The 13,777-nt window shown below is 49.5% G+C and overlaps 1 protein-coding gene and 1 long non-coding RNA gene across 2 annotated transcripts in view; one reads left to right on the forward strand and one right to left on the reverse strand.

The window, feature by feature from the left end:
• Positions 1-1,677, forward strand: part of LOC138846172 (uncharacterized) — a 28,352-nt gene extending 26,675 nt beyond the window's left edge. The window contains exon 3 of the long non-coding RNA XR_011383612.1: positions 1,543-1,677. This is a non-coding gene — a long non-coding RNA (uncharacterized lncRNA). The remainder of the gene's footprint in view (positions 1-1,542) is intronic.
• Positions 1-12,877, reverse strand: part of PHF12 (PHD finger protein 12) — a 52,709-nt gene extending 39,832 nt beyond the window's left edge. The window contains exons 1-2 of the mRNA XM_002718916.5: positions 12,220-12,877; positions 11,392-11,573 (exon numbers count right to left, since the gene is read on the reverse strand). Coding sequence (XP_002718962.1) covers positions 11,392-11,573; positions 12,220-12,285 — 248 coding nt within the window. The 5' untranslated portion in view covers positions 12,286-12,877. The remainder of the gene's footprint in view (positions 1-11,391; positions 11,574-12,219) is intronic.
• Between the last annotated feature and the right edge of the window lie 900 nt (positions 12,878-13,777).

The raw sequence follows: 13,777 nt of genomic DNA on the forward strand, positions 1-13,777 counted from the left end.
ATCCTCTGCCTGCGGTGCCGACACCCCAGGTTCTAGTCCCGGTTGGGGCGCCGGATTCTGTCCCGGTCATTCCTCTTCCAGTCCAGCTCTCTGCTGTAGCCCGGGAAGGCAGTGGAGGATGGCCCAGGTGCTTGGGCCCTGCACCCACATGGGAGACCAGGAGGAAGCATCTGGCTCCTGGCTTCGGATCAGCACAGCCGGCCGTAGCGGCCACTTGGGGGATGAACCAGTGGAAAAGGAAGACCTTTCTCTCTGTCTCTCTCTCTCCCACTGTCTAACTCTGCCTGCCCCCCCCCCCCAAAAAAAAAAACCACCTTATCTTCGTTCTCACTTGCTGAGACCTAGATTTAGAAATATCCTTGGGCTTAAAGATGAGGGCTTTGATATCTGGAAATGGCAGACAGAAAGAGAGTCACCTTCTCATTCTTCTTAATTGCTCTCAAGTCATGGGAAGAACAGTCAGCTAGTGACCTGTGCATGTGTCCTGGGCATGATGACAAGTCTGCAGTACCAAAGTGCCTTTCTGAAATTTGGTCTAGGACTTGTACTGAATACAATGTCCTCCTCATTCAGGAAACTGGCAAGGGGACAACCATACCCCTGTGCTGTGTCTCTTGGGAGGCTTGCATTATGCAGAGATGCTCTTATAAGTGTCACTCATTGAATGGCAATGCACCTGGCCACGTTGTATTCCCTGGGGCTTCTAGGTCAAAGGAGACCAGTGTATGTTGTGGGGGAACAGACATTTTTTTCTCTTCTGGTGACGTAAAACTCTGGTATCTCCAGATAAAAACACACTTCTGGAGACTGTGTGGCACTAACATAGTAAGAGCCATCCTAAGCCCAACCAGAATCTTTTACTAGGGTGGCTTACATAACCACACACCAGAGGAGTGGTTATGTATGTGCTTGGGGTGGGACAAGAAAAGTACTCATAATAAAAAATGCTAACATTCAGCTTTATCTATTTCCTATTACTCTGCCACTTATAGGAGAAAAGATGCATCATTTCTGTTAAGAAGCAGGACATTTGTATTTCTAGGTGGCCAAAATTCTTGAGAGCATCAAAGTAGACTATTTCTTTTTTATATAAGTTATACAAAACCTGCAGGTAAATTATTCTCTGTGCTATCCCCCCTATTTACTAACTACCTAAGGCTTATATTAAGACAAACAGGTGAGTTTGCTGCAGGATACAATTTCTTATTCTTGGGCCCGGCGCCGTGGCTCACTTGGTTAATCTTCCACCTGCAGCGCCGGCATCCCATATGAACGCCAGGTTCTAGTCTCGGTTGCTCTTCTTCCAGTCCAGTTCTCTGCTGTGGCCCGGGAGGGCAGTGGAGGATGGCCCAAGTACTTGGGCCCCTGCACCCGCGTGGGAGACCAGGAAAAGCACCTGGCTCCTGGCTTCAGATTGGTGCAGCGACCACTTGGGGGGTGAACCAACGGAAGGAAGACCTTTCTCTCTGTTTCTCTCTCTCACTAACTCTATCTGTCAAATAAAAATTAAAAAAAATTTTTTTTCTTATTCTTGTTAACCAGGTTCAAAAGAGAGCACATTAATGGATCTGGAGTTATTTCCACCCCAACTGTTACCAATCAAACTGCAGCAATTAAAAATCTTTCTTAAACTAGGAGCCTCCGAGTATGAGAAGTGTGCAGACTCAGAAATTTTTTATTATGGCTGTTGAGTACTGTGTGGACATTCTGCCTACAAGCAAGAGGTAGGTTTTTATATTTCCTCCTGGGTAACTTCCAGCCTCAGATTTCTTTGCTAGGAAGGATCAACCAGAAAAGTTGAGGCAACAATGTATCAGAACCAACTGTAAGATTCTTGCCTTCGAGATGTCCCATCCTAACTGGAGTTTACACAGGAAACTCTTTACTTAGTTATTATATAGGTAATACAAATACAGATATTAAGAGTGTGCTGAAATCAACAAATTTTTTTAGGTAAGACAGAAAAAGAGAAAGAAAAAAGGGGAAGTGAAAAGGTAGCCCACAGAATGGCAGAATATTTGCAAATTATATATCTGAAAAAGGATGTATAGCTAGAATACATATATACATACATACCAGGGTACTTCAAAGAGTTTGTGTAAAACAGAATTAAAAGATAAGTTTGGGGGAGTGAACTAGCAAATGGAAGACTTCTCTCTGTCTCTGCCTCTCTGTAACCCCACCTTTTGAATAAATATATTTTTTTTAAATGCATGTTATGAAAAAAGTGCATGTACTTCATATTTTTTGCACCAAAATAGACTGATCTGGTCATTCCTTTCTTTCTTTCTTTCTTTCTTTTTTTTTTTTTTTTTTTTGACAAGCAGAGTGGACAGAGAGAGAGAGAGAGAGAGAGAAAGGTCTTCCTTTTGCCGTTGGTTCACCCTCCAATGGCCGCTGCGGCCAGCGCACCGCGCTGATCCGAAGCCAGGAGCCAGGTGCTTCTCCTGTCTCCCATGCAGGTGCAGAGCCCAAGCACTTGGGCCATCCTCCACTGCCCTCCTGGGCCACAGCAGAGAGCTGGTCTGGAAGAGGGGCAACCGGGACAGAATCCGGCGCCCCGACAGGGACTAGAACCCAGTGTGCTGGCACCGCAGGCGGAGGATTAGCCTATTGAGCCGCGCGGCACTGGCCTGGTCATTCCATTTTACATGAACTTTTGAAAGTGTCCTTGTATAAAGAACACTCCCAACTCAACTTGAAAAACAAAACAAAACAAAACAAGAATCTAACTAAAAATGGACCAAGAATCCCAATAGATACTTCTCCAAGCAATTATACAAACAGAAAATAAGCACACAAAAAGAGGCTTTACATCATTAGCCATCAGGGAAACACAATTCAAAACCACAATGAGATACAACCTCATGCCCACTAGGATGGCTGTAACCAAGACAGACAATAACAAGTATTGTTGAGGGTGTGGAGGTACTAGAACCCTCAACACTGCTGGTGGGAAAGCAAACCCAGCAATTTCACCTTTACACTTCCAAGAGAAATGAAAACATGTCCACACAAAAATCTGTACCCAAATGTTCACAATAGCAAAAAGTATAAATAACTCAAGTATCCAGTGACGGACAAATGGATAAACAAAAATGTGGTATAATCATACAACGGAATATTGTTCAACCATAAAAAGGAATCAAGTGGGGCTAGCACTGTGGCGCAGCAGGTAAAGCCATTGCCTGTAGTGCAGGCATTCCACATGGGCGCCAGTTGAGTCCTGGCTGCTCTACTTCCAATCCAGCTCTCTGCTATGGCCTGGGAAAGCAGTAGAAGATGGCCCAAGTCCTTGGGCCCCTGCACCCACATAGGAGACCTGGAAGAAGCTCCTGGCTCCAAATTGGCCCAACTCCAGCCGTTGTAGCCATTTGGGGAGTGAACCAGCGGATCGAAGACCTCTCTCTCTCTGCCTCTGCCTCTATAACTCCGCCTTTCAAATAAATCAATCTTCAAAAAAAAAAGAGAGAATGAAGTACAGATCAATACTATAAGGATGAGCCTTGAAGAGGTTCACTAAGCCCTTTTAAGTAATTTTACATTTCACTTGTACTTTCACTTAGAGCTGAACAAAAATCAGTGTTTTCACCCAACACTTAATAGGGACCACTTGAATTCCTTTTCAGCTCAAATTTGACAATTTATTGAACATTCCTCTGATTTGGCTTAATAAGAAAAAACCTAAAAACCTTTTGGAGGCATATGTGATAAAGAAATGATCACAGACCAACAGGAATGCTATCTCAAGATTCAAACAGAGAAGTACCTAAATGTCTTTTGTACATTTCTGTCTACAAAAATACACAGAAGTCATTGACAAACATCCCAAACTGTCCTACTGTAAGTATATTAGTGGAGCCCACTAATCTAAAGTGTTGTAAAATACTTTGAGAGCCTTGAGGAACAGCAGAGGTTCATGAGATTATAACTGCAGCCTACCTTTCACTAATTATTGTAATTAAATTTGGGACAGGTCCCAAATGAAATGTTTCCCCTAACACCAATAAGTTCCTGTAAGTTCTTGCCTTAGTTCAAACCAAAATTGTCACCTTTTAAGAATGTTCCCTTGTTTTTTTTTGGACAGGCAGAGTTAGACAGTGAGAGAGACAGAGACAAAGGTCTTCCTTCCGTTGGTTCACCCCCCAAATGGCCACTACGGCCAGTGCGATGCGCCAATTCGAAGCCAGGAGCCAGGTGCTTCCTCCTGGTCTCCCATGTGGGTGCAGGGCCCAAGCACTTGGGCCATCCTCCACTGCCTTCCCGGGCCACAGCAGAAAGCTGGACTGGAAGAGGTGCAACTGGGACAGAACTGGCACCCTAACTGGGACTAGAACCCAGGGTGCTGGTGCCTCAGGTGGAGGATTAGCCAAGTGAGCCATGGTGCTGGCCTAAAATTTTTTTTAAAAAAACTTAATTTGAAAGAGTTATACAGCAGGTGAAAGAGAGAGAGAGAGAGAGAGAAACAAAGAGAGATGTCTTCCATCCTCTGGTCACTTCCCAAATGGCTGCAATGGCTAGGGTGAAGCCAGGAACTTCATATGGATCTCCCATGTGGGTGACCCAAGTACTTGGGCCATCTTCCACTGGTTTCCCAGGTGCATTAGCAGGGAGCTGGATCAGAAGTGGAGCAGCCAGGACTGAATCAGTGCCTATGTGGGATACCAGTGCTGAAAGAGGCAGCTTTATCCACTATGCCATGGCACCAACCCCACCTTTCAGGAATATTATCCCTTTTCCCACTTCCAATGTTTCTGATATTTCATTTTTCAACCCAAGCCATTTGGGCCACACACATTTTAATTAAACAACTCATACCAAATATCCTTTTTTCTTAGGGGTAGCTCTTGTGACTTTAAACTAGCTATCATTAAACTTTTTTTTTTTTTAATCTATTTTTACTTGAAAGGCCGAGAGACAGAGACAGAGAGGTCTCCCATCTGCTGGTTTATTCCCCAAATGCCCTCAACAGCTGTAGCTAGGCCTGGAGGAAGCTGAGAACCTGGAACTCAATCTGAGTTTCCCATGTGGTAGGGACCTACGCATTTAAGCCTTCACTGCTGCCTGCCAGGGTACACACCAGCAGGAAGCTGAAATTAAAAATGGAGCCAGGGCCGGCACTGGCACACCGGGTTCTAGTCCCAGTTGGGGTGCCAGATTCTGTCCCGGTTGCCATTCTTCCAGTCCAGCTCTCTGCTGTGGCCCAGGAGTGCAGTGGAGGATGGCCCAAGTACTTGGGCTCTGCACCCGCATGGGAGACCAGGAGAAGCACCTGGCTCCTGGCTTCGGATTGGTGCAGCGACCACTTGGGGGGCGGACCAACGGAAAAGGAAGACCATTCTCTCTCTCTCATTGTCCACTCTGCCTGTAAAAAAAAAAAAAAAAAAAAAAAAAAAAAAAAAAAAAAGCCAGAACTCAAACCCTGGTACTCTGATATGGTGTGTATGTGTCCCAAGGGGCTTCCTACCTGCTGCCCCAAATACCTGCCCTATTTTATTTTTTGTAGATTTATTTATCTATTTGAAAGGCAAAGTGAGAGTAAGAGAATTCTTTGATCTGCTGGTTCACCCCGCAAACGGCTGCAAAAGCAAGGTCTGGGCCAGCTGAAGCCAGGAACCAGGAACTCCATCCTTGGCTTCCATAAGGGTAGAGTCCCAAGCACTTCAGCCATCTTTCATTGCTTTTCCAGGTGCATCAGCAGGGAGCTCGACTGGAAGCAGAGCAGCAGGGACTCGAACAGTGCTTATATGGGATCCTGGGGTCACAGGCTGAACCCACTGTGCCACAACAATGGCCCCAATGACTATCTTTTATTTTTTAAGTGAAGTACTCATCTCATAAGTATTAGCCCCTGAGCCTCAAATTAAGTTTAAGAAATGTGTATCTGATCTTGAGTTACTGCTGAATGTCCCTGGACCCTCCATGTTGGTAGACCACTTAAAAACAACATACATATATCCCAATGAATCCAGCAAATACGATAAATAAAATGAGTGAATAAAGTTTTATATAAAAGGGGTTGGCACTGTGGTGCAGCAGGTAAAGCCACCACCTGCAGTGCAGGCATCCCATATGGGTGCTGGTTCACCTCCCAGTTGCTCTACTTCTAATCTAGCTCTTTGCTATGGCCTGGGAAAGCAGTAGGAAATGGCTCAAGTTCTTGGGCCCCTGCACCCATGTGGGAAACCTGGAAGAAGCTCCAGGCTCCTGGATTTGGATCAGCCCTGCTCTGGCCATTGTGACCATTTTGGGAGTGAACCAGCAGACTGAAGACCTCTCTGTCTCTCTCTGCCTCTGTAACTCTTTTAAATAAATAAATACTTAAAAAAAATTAAATATAAAAACAAGTTAGCATTACTGATTGTAAAATCATTTGATTATTGATGGGACAGAGTGATGGGTGGAAATTCAGATGTCATCTCCAGTTCTTTAGTGTCAGGCTTCTAAGCCTGTTTTGTCAAAAGCAACAGATTCATAAGCTATCATTAAAAGAAACATATTTTAGGGACAAGCATTGTGGCACAGTCGTTGAACCCACTGTTTGGGACTCCCACATCCCATATTAGTGTTCCTGATTTGAATCCTGGCTACTTCATGCTTCGGATCCATCTTCCCCCTAACAAGCCTGGGAGGCAATGGATGATGGCCCAAGCACTTGAATTCCTGCCCGCCACGTGGGAGACCAAGATGGAATTCCTGGCTCCTGGCTTCAACCTGGACCAGCCTGGCTCAGCTACCACTGTGTAGGTACTTGGGGAGTGAACCAGAAGATGGAAAACAGGCTTAGAAGCTTGGCATTGAAAGTGACATCTAGATCCCTACCCATTATTCTGTCCCACCAATAACAAAATGATTTTACAATAAACAAGCTTTCTCTCTCTCTCTTTTTTAAAATATTTATTTATCTAAAAGGTAGAGCAATAGAAAGAGATCTTCCATTTGCTGGTTCACCCCCAAATGGCTACAACAACTAGTGTTGGGCCAGGCTGAAGCTGGGAGTTCCATCAAGGTCTCCCACGTGGGTGGCAGGGGCCCAAGTACTTGGGTCATCACACATTGCTTTCCCAAGCATATTAGCAGAGAGCTGGATTGGAAGCAAGAGCAACTGGGACTTGAAATCGTGCTCCAATATGGAGTGCTAGCAACCAAGTGGTAGCTTAACCTGTTGCACCATAATGCCGGCTGGTCACAGTCTCTCTGTCTCTCTGTGTTGTGTGTGTAACTGTGCCTTTCAGATAGGGAAATCTTTCCAAAAAGGTACTTTAATTCATCACTTGCTGATAACATTCTAATGAGGAACTAAACGACAAAATCAGAAAAATCACCTCCTTAAAAGTTCAAACAGCAAAGATTTTCTGCAAAGCAGTTTTATATCCTATGTGTGAAACCTTTGTTATGACTCACCGAAAATTAAATATGCAAAACTCCAAGCTGAGCTTAGCTTTGCCTGTGCACAGAGACCTTTTTACTCTCATTCTTCGAAAACCTCATTTTGGATCTCGCTGCCAACACCAGAGAGAGGAAAGCCGGCCAACAATTCCAAATATAACATGCGGAGGCAAATGCTACAGAAATCTGTCTGACGGGAAGGGACCATGCTGAGGTCTGCTGAGGTAGATGCACTTCTCAATCAGACTGTTTTGGTCCCTCAGTCTGTTTGGAGCAAAAATTCCATGAGAAAGCAATCAGAGGAAACCAGAGTTTCCAGTCAGCCTCATTACTGCTGCTCTATGATATTCACTCTTGCCGGCAACAACCACCCTCTCCATCTCAGACTGAAAGATGGGTCAGCGGCATCTAAAGCTGCACCCCTTATTCTAACTTTAAACAGATTTTACAGATCAGTTCACGGAGAACAGAATTTTCACAAAGCTCAACTGTGGCTTAACAATTATGATAAAGGTCAGGTTCATCAAGGAACACTTAAAAACACATCTTTTCCCATTTTTCCAGGGGCAGATTTAGTAACCCCTACTTTACTCTGAATAATTAATAGACCAGTTAAACTTGAATAAAATGATTACACTATCACTTCAACACAAAGATATCAGCTCCCTGAGTTTAGTTCTTCAGTGAGGTCACTGAGGTACTGAGCACAGACAACTCATTTCCTAACCCAGAGGATCACTACAGAAACCCGGAAACAGTGCTCCCAGTCTAACTGGGAAAAGACGATGTTCCTTATACAGAGCACTGGCCCCTGAGAAAAGACAGGACAATTAAAACAGCTTATTTGGCCAGTCATTTCCTCCAGTCGTTTATGTTAGAAAAATCCCCTGTGGTTTACGGCTATGTCATGAAGCCCAGGAGGTAAAGTTTGCTTAGAATCACTTCTGGAACATTTTACTAGATTCCCAATCACTTGTGAGGCAGATGGGCAGGAGACAGTAGAGAATGAAAAAGGACTTGTCACACGGAACTTTGAACAGAGAACCGGAGCAGTATTACAATTATGACCCACAATGTTTGCAAAATTCCAAGTTCATTCTTGTACATTCTATACATAAAGGGAATTGATTGTTACTCTGCTTATCGAAATAATTCGGTCTCAGCCAGTTAGAAAGGGAAGTAAGAGAAAATAAAGCCATATCTCCCAAGCTCACTCCCATATGGTATAAGCAAGCAGTAACAGGACAACTAATGAAAACACACTCAGGAATAGAAAATTTTCAGAGACACTAACTGCATGACCAAACTACTGTGGTTGAGTGGGCTAATGGAATACTTCGCTCTTGCTGGAGTGTGGGTTAGGAGGCAGGAAAGTGGGATAAACTTCATTCACTGAACGAAACTCAACTAGGGAATGCTTCTTCAAAAGACTCCCAGCCCTGCTATCTAGATTGTTTCGTGATTTAGATAATAGCTCTGATAAGTCAATGGTACATTCAGTCTTAATATCTTTAAAGGGAGAATTGGAGATATGAAACAAGCCCTACCTCATTTACTACAGTTCTCAAATCTCTGATTACCAGCTGCAATTCACGATCTCAAAAAAGTGTTCAATGAAATGCACAGCCTGAGCAAGCCTGAGTCTCACCAACAGCTACAAGTCTCTCTCTTTCCTCTCAGCTAAAGTGGAAAGTATTAACTTGACAGAACTCAGACTCATCTAATTAAAAAATTCAGGTTAGGTTTCAGAGTTTAAAAGCTGATCTCAGGGTGGGCATTTGGCACAGAAGTTAAGATTCCATTTGGGATGCTCACATCCCAAGTGCCTTGGCTGAATCCTAGCTCCTCCTGATCCAGCTTCCTGCTAATGCACATCCTGGGAGGCAAGCAGGTGATGGCTCAAGCAATTGGGTCTCTGCCATCCATGTGGGAGATTTGGGTTAAGTTCCTGACTCCAGTTGTTGAATGGCATTTGGGGAATGGTGAGATGTGAAATTTGCCTCTTGGCCTTTCAAATATATAAATTTTAAAAGCAGGGAGGAAAAAAAAGCCTGGTCTCATGCAAAACAGTATACTTTTTCCAGACCTAAAGTCCCCAGAAATTTCAGTTTTATTAAACAAATCAGGCTGAAGATAATAGAGCTTATCAAATCCTTAATTACCAATCTTGGTTAACACCCACTTCTTCCTAGAGATAAAACGTTAGCCCATACTTTAAGTCAAGGAGTCCATAACTGTGCTAGTATACATATCAAACAAGCACAAGAGAAAATGCACACTACTGAGAATAATGTAATAATGTAATTCAGACCCAAATCTTTCCTAAGGAACAACAGCAAAGGAAACTTGCCTAGAGATATTTTCTCCAGGTAGATTACACCTTAGGGCAAGTAAAGGCTAAAAACCACAGACCCTTCCTGCTGTTAGTCACTTGATCATAAAAATTTTAAAGCCAGCAGCAAAGCTTCCTCCAGGATAATCATTTTCACCTCTGCAACATAACAAGCCAATAAGAGGTGCCCTCCTGGGCAAAAGTATCTTGGAAATGGTAATAGGAGCTTCCTACATAACTTCTGACCAGATTCAATTTGTCCAGTATCAGTCATCTAATAAGTGTTCCAAAACCTGCAATTAGTACAAATACAATTCCACAAACAGAGAACAGATGAATGGAACTGTGGAGGGACGTAAAGAGGAAAAAATCCCCCCCGCCAACAGGACTAAAAAAAGGCACCATGGAAAACCGGGTAGGAACACACAGCACAGCCCCCTTCTTCCCGCCAAACAGAACACGACCCAGTAGAACCAGACGCAATCTGGGCTGGATGCGCAGATGCGGGATTTTAGTGGAAGGCAGCGAGGTGACTTCTCTCAGGCAGAAGCTCTGATTTTCAAAACTCTTCTTTACCGGATTGTTCTGGGCTGAGCTGCTGAGGAGGATCAAGCAGCGGGCGATCAACCCAGGTCCCTCCTCCCTCACTCTCTTGGGTCTCTCCCCTCCCCTCGCGTTCAGTAAGGGCGGGGGGGGGGGGGAGGAGGAAGCGCACAGCTTTCCAGTTCTCAGCTCCTTAAAAATGCCTTTTTGGCTCCATCGCATACAAGGCTACCCCTGCAGCTAAGAATTTTGCGGCCAAGGGCTCCTCGATCCGGGAAGGAGAAGTGAAATCGCAGCCCAAGGGCAATTTTAATTGTCTAACCCGGCCCGATTTCCTAAGAGGCAGCAGCGGTGGGGAGGGGGGGCTGCGGCGGAGGGGGGAAGTAGCTCCAAGAGGCAACAGGGGGCAAACGGAGGCAGAGAAAGGGGACCAAAGCGGCGAGATCCCAGCCCCGGCCTTCGAGGAGCTTCTGCAGAAAGGACTCCGGAGTTGCCCCCACCGTTCTCCAAGAGACGTTTGCAAATCATATATGCAGCCAAAATGGCGCTGAGAATAAAAATATAATTTAAAGGCAGGTCGCCATATTGTAAACAGAGAGGCAAAGAAGAGGCCGACTCGAGCCACTCTCCGTTTCTTCCACAGCGGCAAACGCCGGGCAGCGGGGCCTGCACCAGAGCAGCGCGGGCGGCCAAGGGCTCCGCGCACCCACCCGGAGGAGAGCCCGGCCGGGCAGGAGCCCCGAGAGCGGCGGGCGCGCGGGCAGGCAAGCGGCTCTGGGCCCGGAGCTCCTCCCCTTCCTCCCCCGCCACCTCTGGCCGTGCCCGGCCGGCTCGGTCCCAGCTCCCCTGCGACTTCCAATCCCAGATGGGGCTCTCCTCATTCCTCCCAACCCCCACCTCGGGGTCCGGGCTCGACGCTGCTCCTCCCCGCCGCTCCCCCCCCCCCCCGCCCCGAAACGGCCAGATCCCGGCAGACACCTGGGGGCGGGGAGGCGCTCGCCCCAGCGGCTGCAGAGAGTCAGCTAGCGGCTGCAGGCGCCCGTTATTTCGGCAGGCAGGGGCAGGCCAGGTGAAGGAATGTGCGGAGAGCGGTCCGCCGAGGGGCTCGAGAGGAGGCCAGCCCTTACCAGCACTGGAGGTGGAAGGCGGCCGGGCAGTGGTCGCAACACAGGAGATCTCCACCTTCCTTGCAGCTATCGCAGCTGTCGTGGTTGGTGGCCCTGCCGCTTCTCCGCGGCTCCTTCTCAGGCTTCCGACTCCGCTTTTCCGCCTCGTCCGTCTTGGGGGGAGCCAGCAGAGCTTGGATTTGCTGCACACACATACAAACGGCGTGTGTGCACACTCGGAGCTCCCGGGCGGCCCGTCGACCCCCCGGCGCGGCTACTCCGTCACCCACCCCTCTCCCCCCTTTTGTCCTTCTTCCTCCCATCCAGGCTGCTCCCAGAACCGCTCAGCCCCCGGAACCAGGGGGAGCCCACCCCAACCGCGTTTCTGCAGCACAACAACGAGCGCAGCTTCTTCCAAATGGGGAGGATCAGGGTAGGGGGATGGGGAGAGGGTGCGCGGTTCCCTTCTCGCCACTTCCTTGTATGGACAGTGGGGGACTCCAAAGCCTGGCTCGGGAGAGGCCCGAAGCCCGGTACCCGGACGTGCGGGAGGAAGCACAAAGGGGCCGACAAGAAGGGGGTGGGGAGGCCCGCCGGTGCAACGCGATGGAGTGGGCTGGCGCCTCTGGAAAGCGAATCGAGGGCGGCGGGTAGGTGAAACTGCTGCAAACGTCCTCGGCGGCTGAGCTCAGCCCCCCGAATCGCCGAGATGGGAGGGAGAGGCTGAGCAGGGAAGAAACCCCCCTCCCCTGGCCCTCTGGCGCTCCGAGCTCAGGCCGGCTTTGTGGGGCGGAGGGCGGAGGTTCCCTCCCGGCGCTGGGGGAAGGGGATGAGGAGGGCCACTCTTACCTCCATCAGCCCCCCCGACGTGTCCAAGTCGTACACGATCGTCTTGGTCTCCATTTTCTCCCACATTCATCCACCTCCCGGGCTGGGCGCTCTCTGCTCCGGCCCCCCCAACCCCGGGGGGAGGGGGGAGGCGGGGGGAGGGGGTGCTCCTGACCCCGGCTCCCCTTCTTTTTTCCCAACACGGGTCCCGACTTCCTCGCCCTGGCTCCCCCCCACCCCCCGGCCCCCAGTCCCTGGGACGGCAGCGTCCTCCCCGCGGGCCGTGAGGGGGGAGCGGCCCCTCAGCCCCGGCCCGGCGGCTGGCTGCACAGTGGGTCCCGGCTCCGGGGGTCAGGCCTCGGCGGGGCCTAGTCCCACAGGCTAAAGCCGGCGCTGGCGACCGCTGGTCCGGCCGGGAAGGCTGGCGGGCGCTGCCATCCCGGGGTTAGGGGGATCGGAGGGGGGGGTGAGAGGTTAGGTGAGGTTGTGGTACGTGAGGTGACTGGGGGGGAGGGTGATGGGGGGTGGTCCCCGGGCTCCGCCTCTCGCCGCCGCCGCCGTCTGCGTCCCGGCTGCCGCGCACTTGGCGCAAACTTACCGCGAGCGCCCGCAAAGCCACCCGCGCAGGCGCCCGGGGATCGCCGCTCGCCGCGCGCAACCGCAGTGACAGCCGGCGGCCGGGCTCCCGCGCAGCCGCGGTGAGGGGGTACCCCCCAGCGCGCAGCCGCGCTGGCATTCGTCTGGAGCCCCGGAGCCCCGCCTTCCTGCCCTGCGCCAGCGTACTGAGATAAAAGGGCGGGACCCGAGGTCTCGCGCAGGCGCCTGAGGAAGCTCCTAGGGGTCACAGCGCAGCCGCAGGAACCCGAGGACTCTTCATCCATTGGTGTTTGTGTGCAGACCGAGAGGGCTCTGTTCCCGCGCAGGCGTGTTGGGGATGCTCCCCTCCCGCCCCATAACACAACCGCCTCCCGCGCAGGCGTATCGTCACCTGCAGGCCCTCAAAGAAAGCTGCTCCTTTCGCCATTTTAGTAATGGGATAAGGGCTGCCGTGTCCTTGTAGTCCTCAAGCATGAACAGGAAGGGGCAAGGAATGTTGGACAGAGCTGGTAGGCTGCTGGTGATGGCAGTATTCATAGAGGTGTTGGACTGGACAGTTGGTTCCAGCGTCAGGTGTGGCTGGACCAGGCCGCCATGTTGATAAAGAGAAAAGAAAAGCCAGTGCGACAGAAAGCGACGCTTTGGCTGGGTGGCTGCCGTCCCCACTTCCCTCCTGCTCCCGACAATTAAATTTAGAACGAGCATCCCTGCCTTGCGTGGTGATGGCACCATGGAGACTTCCGCCTGCCCGTTACCACCCTCTCTCGACCACCGTTCTGAGAACTGCTCAAGAGGCTTAGAGTTTGTAATCCCTGACAACGCCCAGCTACCGGCCCACAGAGGACTCCCACTCCCAGATTGCAATGCGCAGGGGGTCCAAAAGGGCGGACGGGAGCGCATGGCACCCTGGGAGCAAGCATCGCGATGGGTCTGATGGACTGTGGGAGTCGTAGTTCCGTGAGCTTGAAACGCACTATACTGT

The sequence above is a fragment of the Oryctolagus cuniculus genome, chromosome 17 (assembly GCF_964237555.1).
Source record: "Oryctolagus cuniculus chromosome 17, mOryCun1.1, whole genome shotgun sequence".
NCBI classification, from domain to species: Eukaryota; Metazoa; Chordata; class Mammalia; order Lagomorpha; family Leporidae; genus Oryctolagus; species Oryctolagus cuniculus.